This window comes from Mauremys mutica, chromosome 2 (genome assembly GCF_020497125.1).
Source record: "Mauremys mutica isolate MM-2020 ecotype Southern chromosome 2, ASM2049712v1, whole genome shotgun sequence".
Lineage (NCBI taxonomy): Eukaryota > Metazoa > Chordata > Testudines > Geoemydidae > Mauremys > Mauremys mutica.
The window spans coordinates 132,060,761-132,081,608 of record NC_059073.1 but is presented as its reverse complement, the minus strand read 5'-3'; the positions used below and the strand labels follow the sequence as shown (position 1 = coordinate 132,081,608).

The following is a 20,848-nucleotide window of genomic DNA, read 5'->3' as shown; positions in this document are numbered from 1 at the left end:
TGCTTAGAGGTCCTAGTCCCATTGTAGTTGGTGCTATAAAAACATAATAAAAAAGACAGTCCCTTCCACAAATTGCTTACAGTCTCAGTAATTGTCCTTAGGGAGCTGCAAAATAGTGTTACGCTAGTTAAGTGTACAACCATGATTATGTTCTAAGCCTGATTTTGGATTCCTCCTTCCACCAACATAAAAAATAAAATCAAGGTTGAAATGTGCTGTTTTAGGGTAGAAGATAATTTAAAAACAAATATTTACTAAAATAATAAGCAGTGGTACAAGTGGAGGACAGAATCCTGGCCAACATAGGCACTGAAAGAGGCCTGATTTAAGAAGGAGTTCAAGTACAAAGTGACTGAGCTGCTAATAAAAATATACAAGCTCTCTTTAAAATAAAACACCCCACCAACTAAACCAGAGGATCAGAGAGTAGCAAATGTTGCTTTTAAATGAGTCTCGGTATGATCCAGGGAATTAGAGATCTGTAAACTTTACGTCTGTACCTGGTAAATTGGCTGAAATTATAATTAAAAATGGAATAGTAAAATATCTGGAAGATCATGAGATGATAGACACTAACACTGTTTCTACAAAGGAAAATCATGTCTCACCAACCTATTAGAATTCTTTGAATGTGTCAGTAAAATAGTGGATAAAGGAGAACTAGCTGACATAATTTATTTAGACTTTGAAAAGGCCTTTGACAAAGTCCTTCCCAAGAAGCTACTATAAGAATAAGTAGTCAGGGGGTTTGAGGCAAAGTGTTGTCAAAAATCACTCCTAGTGTAGAAACAGCGTATAACAGCAAAAGTCTGCTTTTTCAGACATAGCTTATTCCAACCCTCCTGAGCGAAATAGACTTTACTGACAAAAGTAAACTGGCACAGTTTTGCCAGTACAGATACTGCATCTACAGTAGGATGGTGCAGGTATGTCAGTCACAAACCAAACCCTGTCACTCTCCTGAACAGAGTTATGTTGAAAAAAATGTGTAGCGTAGACCTGGCCTAAAAGACAGGAAGCAAAGAGCAGTTTTAATCATAGCAAAAGATTAACAGCGGGATGCCTCATAGTTCTGTATTAGATCCAGTTTTGTTTGATACTAATGATATGGGTGAGCAATGAAGTAGCAAATTTGCATATGACACAAAGTGATTTATGGTAGTCAGGACCAGAGAAGACTGTGAGGAACTTCAGAAAGACTTAACCAAGCTGTGTAAGTGGGCAACACAATGGCAAATAAAGTTCAATGTTGGCAAATGCAAAATAAAACACATTGGTGGGGGAAATATGTACTGAATTTTATAGGGATGTCACATGTGGAAAGTTAGTTTGTACATATCCAAGTCGCATTCCATTCACTAAAGAAAAAGCTGCTATCATTTATGCTCAAGTGCGAGAGCATGTATGTATATCTTTAGATTATATGAAGCCACCCACAGAGAATGACCCTCTACTGGTTAAAGAAGGCACAAAGTGTGGCCCTGGTAAAGTAAGGAAATATTTTATAAGCATCTAAAATGTCAGTATATATGTGAACTTTGTAAACTTGATTAAGTTTTAGAAATATTGATTAAGTTGTAGAACCACTCTGCATGGTTCTACATTAACTGTGTCAACTCAGGAAGGGACCTGAGCATCACTGTGGATAAATTACTGAAGACCTCTGCTTAATGTGCAGCTGCGGTCAAAAAAACTGAACAAGATGTTAGGATGCATAAAGAATGGGATGGAAAATAATATAGAAAATATTATAATGCCATTATATGCACTGATGATAAAGCTTTATTTAGAATATTGTGTGACGTATTGGTCACCCTATCTCATAAAGGATATTACAGAATTAGAGGGAATTCAGAGAAGGGTGACGAGAGTGATTAGAGGCGTGAAAAACTGTCATATGAAGAGAGATTGAAAAGATTAGGATTGTTTACTTTAGAAAGGAAATTAATAAGAAGGGACATAAAAGAGTAGAAAATATTGAATGGTCTAGAGAAGGTAGAAATTGAACACAGCCCAGAACAAAGAGTGATGCTAAGGCATGCCACCCAGGGGGAGGCTCAGAGTCAGAATTCCTGAAGCTCCCGAATGCACATGGAAGCTGTCTGCTACTGCACCCCGTTATGGGGTGCAGCATATTCTTCCACACCTTTGCCTTGTGCACTAGTCTCTCTCCATAGATCAGTGCAGAGCGGGTATGAGGCCATGGCTCTGCTCTCTTTCCCTTTTGGGGGTGGATTGTACCCCGGGGTTACAAGGAGGAGGCAGTCCCTGGATTCTTTGACTCCCTTCCCCAACTTGGCATTGCCGGCAGCAGCAGTTGTGTGTGGCCCATTCTGGAGCTGCACAACAGAATGAAAAAAGCACCTTGCTTTTCTTCCTCCCACATCTCATGCACTCCTCTAAGGGCAAGGCACAAAGTGGCCCTTAGCAATGGAGTCAGCAGCCAATGGAATATAAACTATACCAGAGGAGGAAACGAACACCAGCAGTTACAGTAGTACTCAGCTTAAGAAAACATGTATTGACAAATCAGTGTTTTTGCATTGTTTTTTAAAAGTATAAACACACATGCTATTTGGAGATGTGGTTATTAACAGTATCTTTTCTTTCATTGCAGTTTTTCTTGAGCATCCCTTCTTAATCTGCCACTCCTATAGAATACAGGCAGCAACAATGAAATTGTCTTCATTCTGCATTTCCAGTTACCCTTTGGCAAACATTAGAGTATTTCCATAAAGCCATAATATGGCCTTTCCATTCTAGGCTTCTTTTCAGAGCATGCAGCCAGTATACTGAATGCTAAGATTGTCGGACTCATTTGAATTGGTATTTTATGCTATGGGTTTGTTTGTTGTTTAGGTTTGTATAAACCGTACATGCCAGTTTTATGCAGTCCTGGGATATGATTGTAATCCACAAGTAAAATGCAACGGTCATGGAGTAAGTAACAATAATATTACTATTTTGGTGTTACTACTTCTATTAATATTGTTCAGGAAGTTCTTTCTTTATGAAACCCCATTTTGAAGTGTCTACGGATTGGCTGTAAAAGCCCTTTTGGGCTTACACTTGGGGTCCAAAATCACTATGCCACTGTCAGTTATTTATGGGAATAATTGAGTAAAATAATTTACACCATTTTTCTTTCTTAGAACCAGTAACAAAATTAGAATGTGAGAAAGAGATTGTTATGCACAATATAACTATGAAATGAGTAATTGCTTGGGCAGATTAGTAAAAGAAAAAAAATCAAATAAGGGTCAAGATCTGTATCTTTGAACAGGAGAGAGCTGCACATGACCAAATTAGTGTAGATTTATAAAAAATGTAACATGGCTGTAGACAGTGGGAGGAACCATGCTGGTGTAGTGGATTGAGGACAGGAGGGAAAACTAGCAAGTCCCTGAGTTCTAATTTCAGTTTTGCCATTACCTTGGTGTTGACCTTAGGCAAGTCAGTCCACCTCTCTGGTTCAAGGAACAGTATAGTATAGCATACTTGGCTCACAGGGGTTTATGCTTTATATTAATACAGCTTTTTGAGGTGGTTAGATGCTGTCTTATTTTCAGCTCATTGTCTGGTGTATTCTGAAGTGTCAGACTGTTCAGTAAAATTTGGACCTGACCCTATCCCACTAAAGTCAATGCAGAATTCATATTGATATCAGTGGGAGCAGGATTAGTCCTTGGTCTAGCTAGAACAAGGAGATTGACAAGAAAAGTGTAATCTCAGAGAACTAGTCTTCAACCTGTGATTCGTGGACCCCTGGGAGTCCACACACTATGTCTTAGATTTCCAGAGGGCTCTGCACCTCCATTTGAAATTTTGTAGGGGTCCACAAATGACAAAAGGTTGAAAACCACTGTCTTAGAAGGTACCCAACAGTACTCATCTCTGAGGAAAACTCACTAAATGAGTAATTTTGCTATATTCCCCTGTGTTTTCAGGTATGCAACAATAAGAAACATTGTCATTGTAATCCTGGCTGGAATCCTCCAGATTGCGCAACGGAAGGCTCTCCAGTGGGGGGAAGTATTGACAGTGGGCTTCGATTTTTGGACTCTGGTTAGTAATCCAAGCAAATCTGGTAAATCATATGCCCTACATCTCACTGACTTGAATTCAGAGACTCTTCTCTAAATGAAAAAGAGTGGGGATATGATACTTTGGTGATGGGCATCTTAGATAAGCATACCATCATAATATCCAGAAAATCACACCACCAGTGATGGGGTAGCTAAGAGGAAAACCTGTAAACTGAAAATCTATATTTTTGCAAAAAAAGAGAATGTTTGTAATACAGGAAATGAGGAATTTGGTATTTTTTTGTGCTATGTGGTTACTAAATATTATTATATACTACCGAGGTTGCTGGGATTTTTTTTAATGTATTGAATTTTTGAGGTTCACAGAGTGTCCAGATATGTTTTGTTAGTTTTTAATAAATACAAATACATAAATAATACTACTAGACTTCATTTGCTTAATGACATAGCATCAGATTCTAGTCTCAGTTACTTCTGATTTACACAGACACAGTTGAGAGCAGAGTCTGGCCTATACGTATTAATAGGTACTACCGTAATACAAATAAATAATAAGAATAGTGTCTGTGTTAAGAAAATGCTAAAGTATTGTATTATCTTATAAACAGATATACAGCCTCTGTTGACAGATAGATGGCACACCGGGCTCATACATCAGGCTCAGAATCATCTCTCTCTCAACACACTGCTAGTTTCTTCAATTCAACCATATTTTACAAATGTTTTTGAGATCTGGAAAGATATCTGTCATTTGAGGATAAGACTGTATGGAAAAGCGTTCATAGTCCCTTCCTGCACTCTGTCCACTTTAGTTAGCACAATCAGTGTCTCTCTTTCTTCATTGTTAAAATTGATCCCTAAATATTTAAACTACAAAATACAAATATTCACTTTGTTTTGAAAAGTTAATTTTAAAACATAATCCATTACTTTGATTTCAAAACTGTTAAATCTAAAGAAAGTAAATAATTTAGGGAATACAACTTTGTGGAATTAAAATTGCGACCAAAACTGAAAGAGTTTGTGCATCAGAAGCTGGAAAAAAAATTCCAGTGTTGGTGAGGAGGGTCTGTGATATCCAAGCTTTACTGAGTAATCCCCCATTTTACAGATTTTCTTTCTTTTTTTTTTTGTTAAGCATTGTTAATGGGCTCATCCCTGTACAAGGTACATGAATAAAGATAATCTCTACACTAGAGAGCTTCAGTCTAGAAGGAGAAATTGGTGCTGCAGTGAATCTAAAACTTTTACCGAAGATGATTATTGAATTCTGCCTAAACCGCAATATTATTATGTCAGTATTTTTTCTAAACCATGTAATCTCAAATGAGGAGTCAAAATTTCACAAGCTCAATGATAAAGTTGACCAGCAAAGGTTAAAAAAAAAAAGGCTTGTGTCCTTTATTCTGCTTTATGATGTATACAGAAGGTCTGGAATTGTATGTTAGTGTATGGTGGGTCTTTGATTGATTTGGATTTTTCCTTTCAATGTATGCCAAAAATTCAGATCTTACCAGCCTTGTTTTTCCTAGAAGTCTCTATTGATGACCAAATAACTAGTAAATATGATTGACTGATTAGAAGTGATTTTATGCAAACTATTTAAAACTTTACTTCAAACACCTAACAAACATTCACAAGAAAAGCTCTTTTGTTAGTTATTCAACAGCCTCCTGAGCTCCCAAATCCACTACACTGGGTCCTTCCAGCAAAAACAAGGGAGAGGGACAGAAGATTTTATATTCCTGATATATCTAAGATAAAAAAAAAAAGCAAGGGAAACATATTTCAGCCCTTTTGAAAGATGAGCTATTTTCTTGAATTGGGAACTATGTCAGATGCCCCTTTAGGGAGAGCAGTATTACAATTTCCAGTCAGTTGATCCTCCCCCGTATCCTTTTAATTGGGTAGTAACTGCATATTAATCTTCCAAGAGCAAGGATGTGCCTATGCAATTTCATGAACAAGAAAGGAAGGTTACTGGAGTTCCTCTGCTCATCCACACTCATGCACCCTCCTTTGTTGGAGTTTTCAATCAGGCTTACAACTGGGTGACTGGAACTAAGGGACGAGTGAGTCTGTCAACTTTCAATAACCTCAGTTCTGAATGCTAGGTCCTGAGGGTGATTGTATGTGGTCCCAATAATTTTACTGCTCTAAATGTTTATGCCACAGACTGTGTATGTTGAGGCAATATACTCAGAGAACTTCATTCCAGTAAGTAACCCTCATTTATTATTAAGCCATGACTATAAATGAGATTCAGGAAATGAGTAAACTTGTACACAAAGTTATCACAATTTCCATTTTTTAAACAAATGGAAACAATTTTTTTATTCTAGAAAGGACTGTATGCCTTTATATAAGGACTGTATGCCTTCAGATAACTTTCTCTCTCTTTCCCCTTACAAATGACACAGAATGCTGGGAGTTGAGCAGCTTGGACTTGTGAAATCTGTTGTGTGTTTTCCTTTCTAGATATGATCTTAGAAAGAGCTTCCCAAGACACTTTGAAGAATTGGCTGCTGCTAAGTTTCTGTCTCTTTCTGCCTGTCCTTGTTGGTTCTATCATCATGATTGTAAAATGGAATGATTTGAGTAGATTCTGCTCAAAGGAGGAGGACTCACAAGCTGATGAGTAAATAATTTTGTTCACCTAATTAATTCCAAGCCTTCATTTACAGATCTGGGATCTCTCTAGGCAGTGGGGGAGGTGATGAGTTCATGGGCAAGATCATATGAATATGAGATGGTTGAATGGATAGTCAATGGTGTGCATTGGGAACTGTATGCTTTTAAACTTGAGACGATTTCATGAGCACACACAAATGGAGCTAGGTAATAATGGACATACTATGCTAAATACGCTGTTGAAGTAGAAAGGGCAGTAACAGAAAAAACTGATTTCTGAAAGTCAGGCCTGTAGCTGTATAAAAGGAGTTAAAGAAAATTGGCTTGAATTCAATAATACTTGGGAAAATCACAATGGAAAAGGGAAAAATTAAATATTTAAGATACATACAACTGTGGCTTCATATGCCAGTGAAAACTAAAAAACTTGAAAGGCAACCAAAATCCACCAGTCTAAGTGGAAATGTGAAGAGCAGTGTGGGGGACCAACTAAGGGCATTTAAATGGTATGAAAAAAGAGAGATCTGCAAATTAGTTTTAGAAAGATAGAGCCAAACTGTGACTCAATCTGCTAGCTTGGGCCCTTATGCCCGTGTCTCTGTCTCCAGCGCCATGTAAATAGGCTTGGAAGGATTAGATTTTCATTGGTGTCAGTAAATGTCAGTTTCACCGAACACACACCAAACAACAGCAACAAAAATTTCCATCAATGGTAATCAAAATTTTCCCATAGGCAAAGTAAGGAAAATGATTGAGAACTTATTAGACTGTGATTTAAAGGTATTTAATTTGGCTATTTTGACATGTGATGTTGATAATTTGTTTTAATGGTCAGAAAGTTTTAACTTGTTGAATCTCAATGTCTACTGTCATTAAATAATTATTGCCTGACCTCCACCAATAACTTTCTACAACTGTGAAAATGTAAATGAATTCAGATTGAAAAAAAATTCTTTAAACTCGTAATATTGCACTACTCTGAATATTTAAATAGGTAAAAGTAAACATTGATATTATCCATCAGAGTTATAAAAAAATAAAAATGTAATTCTGCCAAGGCTACATGTAAGTCATGAGCACACGGATTTGCACTAGTGGAACCTGATGCAGGACATGGGCCAAAATCAATATATGGCATTTTCATAAGAAGTATTTTTTTTTTTTACAGAAATTGCACTTTGAAAGTCTTCCTTTCCTGCAGGAAAATAATGTATTTTATAGGAACTCTGTATTCATCACTAGAATTCACCTTAGATAGCAAGAAATTCTCTTCTGAATTGCTGGAATTTTAAAGAGACAGAACTGAATACGCTCTGTAGTTTCGAGACTATGTGAAGCGTTTAATTAGTTTTAAATAATCTTCTCTCTCATTTTTTAAAAATCTACATCTAGATCAGAAGACTTGAGCCTGTCAGACAATCGAAGGTAAGTTTCAAATATGCAGCACACACTCTAACACTTTACCATTTACATTTTATTTATTACTTGTATTACAAAAGAATTCCAAGGCCCCAATCAGGGTTGGATCCTATTGTGTTAGTCCCAATTCAGGAAAGAGGATAAAAGACAGATTCTCTGAGAAAGCTGGTCAGAAGTGATGTAGTTTCACTATATACCGGTTTATTCTTCAAAATACTGTCTACTCATTATGCAGTAGGTTTTTCTAAATGTCTGTTCTGGAATATCCATAATTATATTTGTATTGGTGAAAAATATAAACTTCATAATGGTATGTTGTATTTGCATATTTTTACAAATAATCAGTGGCATGCAGTGTATTAGATCAAGTGCATTTTGTTAAAGCTATTTGTGCTCCTAATGCTGAACTATACACATTAAGGAAATGCATAAGCATAACAAACGAACATAAATCCCCTTTTGAAGACCTGGTTGTTCTATTTATTTGTTGTTGCTATATGCAATGATACATCTGTTCCCTCCCCCGCTTTTCTGCCACAGTATGTAGGTAATAGCTGAGACCTGAAGACTAAAATGGACCAGGCATAAACTGAAGCTAGGAAGAGAAGGCTGAGATCCTGGTTCTTGGGAAGAAAAAAATGAGATTAGATTATAGTTGCAATGATGTATTTTATAAGCTGTTTTGCTTTTGGTGAATAAAATATAGTTTGTCCATAAAGTGCAGTGTAGTTAGTGCCTTCAGGTAGCTCCAGGTGAGTTCTCCTCCCCACATGCACTGCACAAAGGATGGATGTGTGATAGATTTGCCAACATAATGCGAGAGATGCATGTGTTAGTGCTTGGCATCCCAACACAGACACCCCCGACGCTGCACCCAACCCCCCACAGACTCCACCTCCCATACTGCCCCCAACACACCTCTACACTGCCCCCACCTCCCAACACCCTTCCACACTGCTCCCAACATCCCCCACACCTCCCAACAACCCCACAGTCCCCACCTCCCACATGGTCAACACCCTCCACACTGCCCCCCCAACGCCCCTCCACACTGCTCCCAACACCCCCAGCCCCCCTCCCAACACCCCCCCAGTCCCCACCCCCACACTGCCCCACCTCCCAACACCCCTCCACACTGCTCCCAACACCCCCAGCCCCCCTCCCCAACCCCCCCCAGTCCCCACCCCCACCCTGCCCCACCTCCCAACACCCCTCCACACTGCTCCCAACACCCCCAGCCCCCCTCCCCACAACCCCCCAGTCCCCACCCCCACACTGCCCCACCTCCCAACACCCCTCCACACTGCTCCCCACTCCCCCGCCCCCTCCCAACACCCCCCCAGTCCCCACCCCCACACTGCCCCACCTCCCAACACCCCTCCACACTGCTCCCAACACCCCAGCCCCCTCCCAACACCCCCCCAGTCCCCACCCCCACACTGCCCCACCTCCCAACACCCCTCCACACTGCTCCCAACACCCCCAGCCCCCCTCCCAACACCCCCCCAGTCCCCACCCCCACACTGCCCCACCTCCCAACACCCCTCCACTCTGCTCCCCACTCCCCCGCCCCCTCCCAACACCCCCCCAGTCCCCACCCCCACACTGCCCCACCTCCCAACACCCCTCCACACTGCTCCCAACACCCCAGCCCCCTCCCAACACCCCCCCAGTCCCCACCCCCCACACTGCCCCACCTCCCAACACCCCTCCACACTGCTCCCAACACCCCCAGCCCCCCTCCCAACACCCCCCCAGTCCCCACCCCCACACTGCCCCACCTCCCAACACCCCTCCACACTGCTCCCAACACCCCCCAACACCCCCCTAGTCCCCACCCCCACACTGCCCCACCTCCCAACACCCCTCCACACTGCTCCCAACACCCCTCCCAACACCCCTCCACACTGCTCCCCACTCCCCACACTGCCCCACCTGTGTGGGAAGTAGGGGCCGGGGCCGGGGCCGGGCCGGGCCGGGCCGGCCCACGGGGGGAGGGGGGAGGCCTCGGTCTCAGTCACGCGCTGCCAGCCGGCTCGAGGCCCCAGGAAGCCGTTTCACCGGCCGACCGTTCCCGGCTCCAACCGGCACCGCCTACCCTGCACCATGGGACCCGTCCTGGCGCTGCTCCTGGCCCAGCTCCTCCCCGCGCTGGGTGAGACCCCCACCACTGCCCCCCGCCCCTCCGGGAGAGCCCCCTATGTCACTGCCCCCCCGGGGAGGAGACCCCCCCTTGTCACTGCCCCCCCCGGGAGACCCCCCCTTGTCACTGCCCCCCCCGGGAAACCCCGCTTGTCACTGCCCCTCGGGGGGGGGGAGACGGGTCATGTCACTGGCTGCCCCCCTGGAAGAGATCCCCCTGATCACATCCCCCACGAGAGACCCCCCCAATGTCACTGCCCCCCCGAGGGGGAGACGGGTCATGTCACTGCCCCGCTGGAAGAGACCCCCCCCTTGTCACATATGCCCGGGAGAGACCCCAATGTCACTATCCCCATCACTGACCCCCCTGGGAGAGACCTCCCTCACTGTCCCCCATGTCACTTCCCCCCCCCGGAAGAGACCCCCCTCCTTGTCACATCCTCCAGGAGAGACCCTCATGTCACTGCCCCCCTCGGAGAGACCCCCCCTTGTCACTGCCCCCAGGAGAGACCCTCATGTCATTGCCCCCCCTGGGAGAGGCCCCCTAATGTCACTGTCCCCATCACTGATCCCCCTGGGAGAGACCTCCCTCACCATCCCCCATGTCACTCTTCCCCCCCCCCGAGGAACGACTCCCATGTCACTGCCCTCCCCCCCCCCGGCCAGGGAGACACCCCTCATGTTACTGCCCCTGACAGGGAGAGGCCCCCCTTGTCACTGCCCCTCACCCCTCTGGGAAACATGGCTCATGTCACTGCTCCCCTGGGAGAGACCCGCCCGTCACATCCCCCCAGGAGAGACTCCCCATGTCACTGCTCCCCCGGGAGAGACCCCCATGTTACTGCCCCCCCATGGAGGCACCCCCCATCACTGACCCCCTGGGAGAGACCTCCCTCACTGTCCCCTATGTCACTCTTCCCCTCCCCCCCGAGGAGAGAGAGTCCCCCATGCCAATTCTCCCCCATTCCAGGGAAAAGAGACCAACCCTATATCACTGCCCCCCTCCTTCCAGGGAGAGAGATCCTCATTTCATTGCATGGTCTTCTGGCAACTGCCCCCACTTCAGGGATAGACCCCCCCCATGTCATTCTGTATGAGTGGGTGCTGCGAGAGCTCTCCTGATGTCACTGGCTCCCTGGAGACAGACATCTCCATGCCACTTCACCCCCAGAGACATCAGCTCTGTTCCCATGTCACTGCTCCCTCAAGAGCCACCCTCAGCACTGAGAAGCCTTCTGCTGTCCCTCCTACAGCTCCCCTATCCCTGACCCTCCAGGTGAGAGAAGAAGGGAGAGGCTTGGTGGAGAGCCAGGCCTCTGAGGTAAATTAATCAGGGAGTTGAATCCTGTGAGTCCCAGGCCTGGCAGATTTTGTTCTCTCACCCATTGTTCATCATTATGTGTTCCAGGAAAGATCTTTCATGTTGCATATCTCCAAGCAGTGTAGCGCAACAGGCCTTAATGTAGGTTACACTGTAAAACTGGGAACAGCGAGACAGGGCATGATGGGCCAAGGGCCTGCAGAAAAGGGGAGAGCTAGAAATCAGGGCTTTGATAAAAGCAATTTCACATTTGACACAAATTCAAGGAAGGGGAGCAAGGCATTTAGCTAGGTGAAGGGAAAAGATTTAAGCTTACATTTGAAGAAGAAAGTTGATTGGATTGGCTCAGAGGGAGAAAGTGCCAGGTAAACAGGCAGCAAAAACAAAAGAGCGTAAAACCTTCCCCCAGTTTGGTGAATGAAGCGGAAAGAGAGGAAGCCAAGATTAGGGAAGTAGTGTGTGTTTATATGGGGAATAAGGTGGATGTGGACCCAGAGCAAATTGAAGAGAGAGTCAGTCAAGCATGCCAGACACCAAGATGGCAGTTTTATATTGAATTCAGAAATGGAGAGGAAGCCATGGTTGGTGATTGAGAGGGGAGGATGGATAGGAAGGAACAGTTTAGGCAGATAGTGAAGGGTGATGTATGACAGGGAGAATATTCATAAATATAGTTAGTGAAGATTTTTTCTTCTCTAGGTTCTCAACAAACATTTCTGCAAATCATGGTTCCATGGTCAATGCCATCATATCAAAATGGAAATCGGGTACTAGTGCTTATAATTAAGAAATTTAATTATTAAAAAATTATGGACTCAAATATAATAATTTTGCTTAGCTGAAGGTACAACTAGAAATCCTTCCGTGCACAAATTCTTGTGGATTTTATAATTTCTGTGTACCATCATTAAATATTGTACAGTCAACCCTCTTGATATACTGACCTAGATATGGCAAAGTGCTTGAGCATTTAAACTTTTAGATTTAAAGGGGAGCTGCAAATGTCTTGTACAACATTTTAAAAAAAGTTTCAACTTCCAAAATCTTACAGGTATTGGCTTGAAATTTACTGGCAGTCTTAGTCTTGTCAAATGCAAAGTAAATGCTCAGTGAAAGAATGATTTAAATTATTTGCATGTATTGCAGTGTTTTAAATTAATGTAATGTCTCAGGAGAAAGATCCCCATGGTTCATTGTGAATACCTCATTGAAATCATTTGCTCAGAATTCAGCTCCGGTCAAAAAAACAAATAAAGTGTATATAAATAATGGGATAGAAATAATACTTGAAAATATTATCCAATTACACAGATTGATACCACACTCTCCCATGGAATATTGCATTCAGTTCTAGACACCTTGTCTCTGAAAAGTGTTACAGAAATAGAAGAGGTCTCGAGTTGGGCAACAAAACAGTTTGACACATGGGAAAATTTCTGTATGAGGAGAGATTAGGAGAATTCAGTTGAGAAGGAAGAGGAACAAGAGGGGACATGATGATGATGATATGTATAAAATAAGAGCAAGCACAATGAAATATTCAATGGAAATGAAAGGCAACATATGTGTGATTGCGGAAAGGAAATAAAAGTTTTATTGGATAACATAATTTTTATAAGGGATATAAACCTTCCTTATTCAGGTTATAATCCAAACACTAATGAAAGGGGATTAGGAATAAATTTAATTTATGAGCAGGTTATTCCATAATGGTCCACTATACTTCTTGTACCTGGCTTTGATATATCCAGTACAAGCTACTGCTGGAGATAGGATAATAGACTAGACTACTACTGGTCTGAACCATTATGGCAATTCTTATGTAAATAATTTGCACATAATGTTACTTGTCTTTTAAAGTCTAATAATTTTATTGATGATTGTATTTAATTATATTTAAATGGTTTTACAGTCACTTTTATGATAGCTGTACATCATGATATTATGAACCCTGGTGGGTTTTTGCTTACTTGCACTATCAGTATAATTATTTGGCTCCCATGAAAATATCTTCCTATACTGTATCACTTTGTATAGAAATTTTATTGCCACATAAAATATTCTTGTAAATTATTTAATGTACACTAATATGTGATTTTGTCCCCTGTGGTAATTGGAGCGGATTTCACGTAGTTTATTAATTGTAACTACGTATTTTGAATTATGTTGTTTTTCCTTTTAACATTTTCTCCTCCTTAGCTGTGGTTGCTTATAGACAAGGAGCTTTTAAAAGGAACATATGATTCAGTTTAAGAAAGCAAAGATTGAGTCACTCTGCACGGCACAGAGCTTTGGAAGGGCACAACACAATATGTTTTGGTAGATGTCAAGAGGGGCCAACCCTGGTCTGGTGTATTTTAATCTCAATTTGTCCATTTCTCTTGAGAAACACTTGCAGTGTACTACTTCATTGAGCACTTTAAATGTATGCTCATGTTTAGTAGATGCAGAATTATTGAGCTATTTAAAATACTGTGTTAGTAAATCTCTTTTTTTTTCTCTGTCATTCTGGATGCATTAGAATCAGGTGTCCTATGTTATTACAATAGAAGAGAGGTCATATACCCTTCTCCTGAAGCAACAGTAAGTGACTGACTTTCTTCCTCACCGTTTGGCTGGGTGCTGTGTGATCTGTTATTATAAATGTTTCTAATAAATCCTGTCAGCTATTGGATGACTTGTTTTTAACTTCCCTTTGTTTTCCAGTCTTTGGTTATTATTTTTTGTCTGTAAGAGTCCAAACTTATACTTCTCCATCTTGTTGCTTTAGCCTGTTATTATTATTATGCACTGACAATTGGTGAGTAGGAAATACCCTTACAGATCCTTGAGTTTTAAGACTTAAGGAGAAGATTGAGAAGCTGACTGGCAAACAGCAAACAAATTTGGAATCCTCAGAAGGGTTTGTAGCTGTGTACCTTGAAAGCTGATCATTACTGTCACCCCATCTAACTCAACAATTTTCCAGTCGGAAAGAAAACATAAAACATTAAATTGTGACTCAAGAAACTGAACTAAAGGGTGGAAAAAAATCATTGCAACATGCTGCAATAAGTGTGAGTGCTCTTTAATTTTTCAGGAATGTATAATACTTATTTTGGAATTCAAACTTTTTTCTTTTCTTTTTTTTAAATAGAGTTTTTTTACCCAATAATTTCAGGGTGTATACTTACAGCCAAGAGGGGTCTGTTCATTCTAATTTCCCACATATTAAGGTAAGATTTATTTACTGTATCTTGCAGGTTTAGCTTTTTGAAAATAGACTCGCTGTTAGAAATTCTCTCTGGGGATTTTACTTATATTTTAAAGTATTAAAATGACTCTCCTTTGGAAAGTACCTTAGACTTTTCTTATTTATTGCTAATCCTGTTATGAACTTCTTCAATGAAAGGTACAAATATCCATTAGAATTACTAAGAGTAAAAATTATTATTTTCAAATTTAGAACTGTATTAAATTAACAGCCTTATCAAGAAAGCATCTGTGGCAAAGGCACTACAACAGAGTTTTAGAGTGGGATTTTCTAAAGCTGTTAGTGTTGACCTAACTTTGTTCCCATTAAAGTTAGTTGGAGTGGAGTGGAGTGCCAATGCTGAACATTTTTGAAACTCATAAAATCAATAGCCTAATTGTGAAGATCTCAATTATATGTAAAATCAAAAGAAAAACATAGATGTAAAAGAAATATGGGTTTCTTACAATCCTGAGCATTTCACTATAGATAATATTATCTTATTATCCATAAACTGTTCTCCCCAGATCCCCAAAGTAGGATTTAATCTGCAGTTAATGGCAATGGCATATGCTAGTTTCAGAAGAGCAATGCACCCTAAGCTTTTCTCTTTAATATTATCGACAGGCTTACAGTTCCTTCTCAGAGTACTTGCTCATAGTACTGGAATATTGGAGAGGAAGGATGGTCCAATGATTAGGGCGCTAGTCTAGGACTTGACAGACCCGGTTTCTAGTCTCTCCTCAGCACAGGCTTCATGTGTGGCTTTGGGCAGGTTACTTGGTCTCTCTGTGCCTCAATTCTCCATCTGTAAAATGAGGATAATAGAACTTCCTTACCTCACGAGCGTAAGGTGACCAGACAACAAGTGCAAAAAATCGGGATGCGGGTGAGGGATAATAGGCACCTATATAAGACAAAGCCCCAAATATCGGGACTGTCCCTATAATATCGGGACATCTGATCACCCTACATGAGTGCCATGAAGATAAATATATTGAGGTGCTCAGATACTGTGGTGATGGAGGCCATACAAGTACCTAAGATAAATAGATATAGTCCCCGAAGAGTGCAGTTCAGTAGAGGGAACAGTACTGGATTTACAGTGGCTCCGCTCCCACTCAGCCTCTTCCCCCGAGACCCTTCCGACTGCTTGTTCTTCTCCACCCCTCCCCTCCCCACTGCTTGCTCCTCTGCCCCCCCTCTTTTCTGCTCCCTCCCCTCTGTGTGTGAGTGGTGGGCGGGGCCTTGAGGGAGGATGCAGAGCAGGGCTGGGGCCTTGGAGCAGAGGATGGGCTAAGTGCGGGGTGGGGTCCACAACAGTTTAATTTGGCCCTGAGAGGGGTACAAAGACAGAAAAGATCATTTCGAGTTTTCCAGTTCACTCACATCTACTCACGTTTACAGACTGTGGTCCCCTTGTCCCCATATACTCTGAATCTTTTCATTGGGAGCATATCCTTTAAAGTTAGAGTGACAACATAATCTAAATAATTACGGATGTGCACTGCCTCAGCATTTCAATACTAAAATGATTTCCAGCTCTTGGATGGTGAACTCCCCTTACTGATAAGTAAGCCATTAATTTTTCTTGAATTATTTTTTCTAGCGTGATTGTTTCTACAAAGGATATATTGCAGGTTTTCCAAATTCAGTTGTGACACTCAGCACCTGTTCTGGACTTAGGTAATGACATCATTTTTATTTAAATACAGAAATTAAATAATGCAGAAGGTTTTTTTGCATTTACAGTATCTGTTGCCTTTCAGACTGACTGTAGTTTCATTCAAACTTTTATAGCTTCACATAATTTTGGCTTTTTCAGAGGGATACTGCAGTTAAAGAATGTCAGCTATGGAATTGAACCTTTGGACTCTACACCTGGATTTCAGCATCTAGTTTATCAAATATGGAATGAAAACATAGAGAGTCTGCTTTTTGTAGAAAACGATTCTGTTATATGGAGTGAAGGGATGACACGAAAGCTGGATACAGGAATAAAAGTAGGTGCTGGTTGGTTTGCTTTGCTGAGAAAATGTTTAATATGTTAGTATCTGATCTACTTTAAAATTACTACACTAAGTATTTTTACCCAAATTCTTTTCTCAGTTACACTTGTATATCCTCAATAAAGTTTGTGGGGTTGCGTGGATGTTACTGAGGGCAGAATTTGTCTGTTTGTGTTTTGTCTGAAAGACAGGGCAGAGCCACTACGCTGTGGTCATTTTGGTTTATTCAGTATGTCTGATACTCAGACACTGGACAACTTAGTTGTGGTAAGAACAATATTTTACCTCTTTTGGTTGGGTATTGTGATAACATACATTATCTTCCTGGACCGTGGATTGAAGCATGGGGCTGCTACATGACAAGTAGAAGCCGTTACTTTATTAGGAAGGAATGTAGCTGGGAAGCAATGATTCTTGGATGCTTGTGGGAATGTGATCCAGTACCCTGAACTGGTTTGAGAGATCATGATGTCTTATGTCACCACCTTGCTCATAGATGTAATATTACTAAAGGGGATATTCCCATCTTGATGAGGAGGGCTTTCTGCACACAAGCCCGATAACAACAGGTGAGACAGCACAGCTGAGGCCTCACATATTGGGCTGAGGATTAGTCTCCTAAATATCCTCCCTGGATCCTCACTCTAACATTCAGCACCTGACATAGCTCCCTGGATCCTCATTCTAACATTCAGCACCTGAAAATTGGTAGTTCTAGATTTAAATAGTGAGTCTAAGTACACGTACATATGTAGACAGTCTCCTTTGATATTTTTGGATCTCTACCTACCACTTTCACTTCTCAACATTAATGCCCCTACACGACTGGTTAGGAGAAGTGTTTTCAGCCATGCCCTCAGAGAACAACATAGCTTTGTCTCTTCACATTTTTTATGTGCTGATCCAAATTACTAGGTCAAATTGAGAACTAAGGTGAGAAATTAAATGGTGCTGGTGCCAGTGACTTGACAGTGCAGTGTGCATGGCAGGACACCTTACTATCCCACCAGAGAGAGAGTTGTGGATCTAGACTAGATGGCATGTGTGAATTCCGCACAGAAGTTTAGTGTTTAAGGTCTTGGCCTCACATAATTTTTCCTTTGGGCAGGGGAGACCAGTTCAAGTAATCTTTGACTGAACAAATTTGGCTCCAAAATGTCAGATTTTCATGTACATGTTGCTTCCGTAACTTTGGTTCAGAGGTTTTGCTAATAGTGGAGAGTGAATGTCATTATCAAAGGGATTCTCAGCTGTGAGATCACTTATTAATTTAATTTTTCCCATTACTATTCTCCTTTTTAAAAATTCTAGTAACTAAGTGAAGTCCAACTCTGTTGATGATTTTAGAATCGTATACATTACTTAATTTGTGACTTCTAAGAAGTCCAGGGCTATTTCCACAGATTGATTTAATTGTTTCTGAATTGTACTAATTAAGCTTGGGCATTCACTATTCTTGTTTTGTGACTTCTGCTCTCTGTCTCTCATTTACACTGCTAGTAATGAGCACAAGAGGTATAATGTAGAAGTAATTCCTTAACATACTTTTTTCCTTAAGGCAAAACAGAATTTCATCAGATACTCCAGATATCTGGAAATGCATGTGATTTTGGACAAGGCTCTGGTAAGTCTAAACTAATTAACCATTTATATTTTCCTATAGTATTATCTTAATTTTTATTGCAAAAGCTGATTCCAGCTCTAGAAACTTCCTCTCTGTCTCTACCGCATATAGTAGGAGCGTGCACACTTTACAAAATGTAGATGTGGCTTCTCCCTTACCCCCACTGTTGTCTTAACCATTTTGATTAATCCTATGGCAGATTCAAAAACTGATGCATATATATGACTGTCTAAGGTTAATGTCCCAAGGTTGCCCCCTTGCAGAGAGAGCAGACACCTCACTTAACTGCTATATTGTTCTCTGGGCAGCCCCAGCCCTGTGGTCTGGTTCTGGGGTCTGAGTACAGCCTTCTGGCTGTGCCTTTAGTGAGTCCGTCCCCTTTCAGGGAATATAAAACAATCCAAACAAAAGAAAATATTTACCTGCCCCACTTCCTTGTGCAAGTGAGGGTACGTCTACACTACGGGATTATTCCGATTTTACATAAACCGGTTTAGCAAAACAGATTGTATAAAATCGAGTGCGCGCGGCCACACTAAACACATTAAATCGGTGGTGTGCGTCCACGGTCCGAGGCTAGCGTCAACTTCTGGAGCGTTGCACTGTGGGTAGCTATTCTGTAGCTATCCCATAGTTCCCGCAGCCTCCCCCCGCCCCTTGGAATTTCCGGGTTGAGATCCCAGTGCCTGATGGGGCAAAAATCATTGTCGCGGGTGGTTCTGGGTAAATGTCGTCAGTCACTCCTTCCTCTGGGAAAGCAACGGCAGACAAGCATTTCGCGGCTTTTTTCCCTGGATTGCCCTGGCAGATGCCATAGCATGGCAATCATGGAGCCTGTTTTGCCTTTTGTGACTGTCACCGTATGTGTACTAGATGCCGCTGACAGAGGCGATTCAGCAGCGCTACACAGCAGCATGCTTTTGCTTTTGCATGACAGCAGAGATGGTTACCAGCCATACTGTACCATCTACCATACCATAAATTGGTAATAAGATGATCATGGTTACCAGTCCTTTTGCACTGCACCATTTGCTGCTGTCATAAGTGCCCCTGGCTGAGATCAGCCAGGGGTGCAAAAGCCAAAATTGGGAATGACTCCCCGAGTCAATCCCTCCTTTTTGATATCTAAAAATAGAATCAGTCCTGCCTAAAAAATAGAATCAGTCCTGCCTAGAATATGGGCAAGTGTACTAGAGAACCAGTGTATCATAGAGCCAGAGAGCACAGCTGATCTGTGTCAGATCCCGCAGAAATTATGAGCTGTATGCTATTCACAGGGGGTGCTCCTGCAACAACCCCACCTGTTGATTCCGTTCTTCCCCCAGCCTTCCTGGGCTACCGTAGCAGTGTCCCCCCACTTGTGTGATGAAGTAATAAAGAATGCAGGAATAAGACACAGTGACTTGTTAGTGAGAAATGAGTGGAAGGCAGCCTCCAGCTGCTATGATAGTCCAGACAGGACATTAAGCAGTGTGGAGGAGAGGAGCCCAGCATCCCGCTGCTAGTCCAGGGACAATTGAATCTTTTCTTTACACATAAAGGGCGGGGGCTGATGGAGCTCAGCCCCCTGTTGCTATGATGAAGACGGTTACCAGCCATACTGCACCATCTACCAGGAAAAATCAGGAGCTTTTTACACAGGCGCCCATGATTGACCTCACTGAATGCTAGTCGGCATAGTTACCAGTCCTTTTGCACTGCCCCATGTGCCAATAGGCTGATGATGATGATGGATATCAGCCATATTGCACCATCAGCCACCCAGGGCGGGGCGGGGGGAGCAAGGATGTTGGTGTTGACTGCTGCAGCATCGCGTCTATCTGCAGCATTCAGTAAAGATAGGGTGACATGTAAAAGAGTCAAGAGAGGATTGTTTTCCCTTTCACTTCTGGGGGTGGGTGGGGGTGTGTGTAAATTGCCGAGCTATGCCCTGACCCACCGCGGACACTGTGTTTGACCCTAGAAGCATTTGGAGCTCAGCCAAGAATGCAAATGCTTTTCGGAGACTGCAGGCACTGTGGGATTGTTTGAGTCCTCCAGTCCCCGCTCCAGTCCGCCCATTTGATTCTTTGGCTTTCCGTTACGCTTGTCATGCAGCAGTGCGCTGAGTCCCTGCTATGGCGTCTGTGTGGAGATTTTTTAAAAATGATTTTGAATTTCGTCTTCTGTAATGGAGCGCTGATAGAACAGATTTGCCTGCCCTTACTGCGATCACATCCGCATGGTCCATGCTGGAGCTCTTTTTTTATTTTGATTTTGGACTGCATCGCCACCCGTGCTGATCGGAGCTCCACGCTGGGCAAACAGGAAATATTCAAAAGTTCGCGGGGCTTTTCCTGTCTACCTGGCCACTGCATCCAAGTTCAGATTGCTGTCCAGAGCAGTCAGTGGTGCACTGTGGGATACCACCCGGAGACCAATACC

The 20,848-nt window shown here is 42.3% G+C and overlaps 2 protein-coding genes across 2 annotated transcripts in view; both read left to right on the top strand.

Annotated features, from left to right (window-relative positions):
* Positions 1–8,793, top strand: part of LOC123362569 (disintegrin and metalloproteinase domain-containing protein 18-like) — a 45,681-nt gene extending 36,888 nt beyond the window's left edge. The window contains exons 17-21 of the mRNA XM_045002947.1: positions 2,860–2,940; positions 3,948–4,065; positions 6,525–6,684; positions 8,070–8,102; positions 8,637–8,793. Of these exons, the coding sequence (XP_044858882.1) occupies positions 2,860–2,940; positions 3,948–4,065; positions 6,525–6,684; positions 8,070–8,102; positions 8,637–8,643 (399 nt within the window). The 3' untranslated portion in view covers positions 8,644–8,793. The remainder of the gene's footprint in view (positions 1–2,859; positions 2,941–3,947; positions 4,066–6,524; positions 6,685–8,069; positions 8,103–8,636) is intronic.
* A 2,396-nt stretch (positions 8,794–11,189) lies between these two features.
* The window catches only part of LOC123364869 (disintegrin and metalloproteinase domain-containing protein 2-like), a 51,828-nt gene continuing 42,169 nt past the window's right edge, over positions 11,190–20,848 (top strand). Inside the window, exons 1-6 of the mRNA XM_045007350.1 lie at positions 11,190–11,559; positions 14,081–14,142; positions 14,696–14,774; positions 16,401–16,477; positions 16,617–16,794; positions 18,359–18,424. Of these exons, the coding sequence (XP_044863285.1) occupies positions 11,320–11,559; positions 14,081–14,142; positions 14,696–14,774; positions 16,401–16,477; positions 16,617–16,794; positions 18,359–18,424 (702 nt within the window). The 5' untranslated portion in view covers positions 11,190–11,319. The remainder of the gene's footprint in view (positions 11,560–14,080; positions 14,143–14,695; positions 14,775–16,400; positions 16,478–16,616; positions 16,795–18,358; positions 18,425–20,848) is intronic.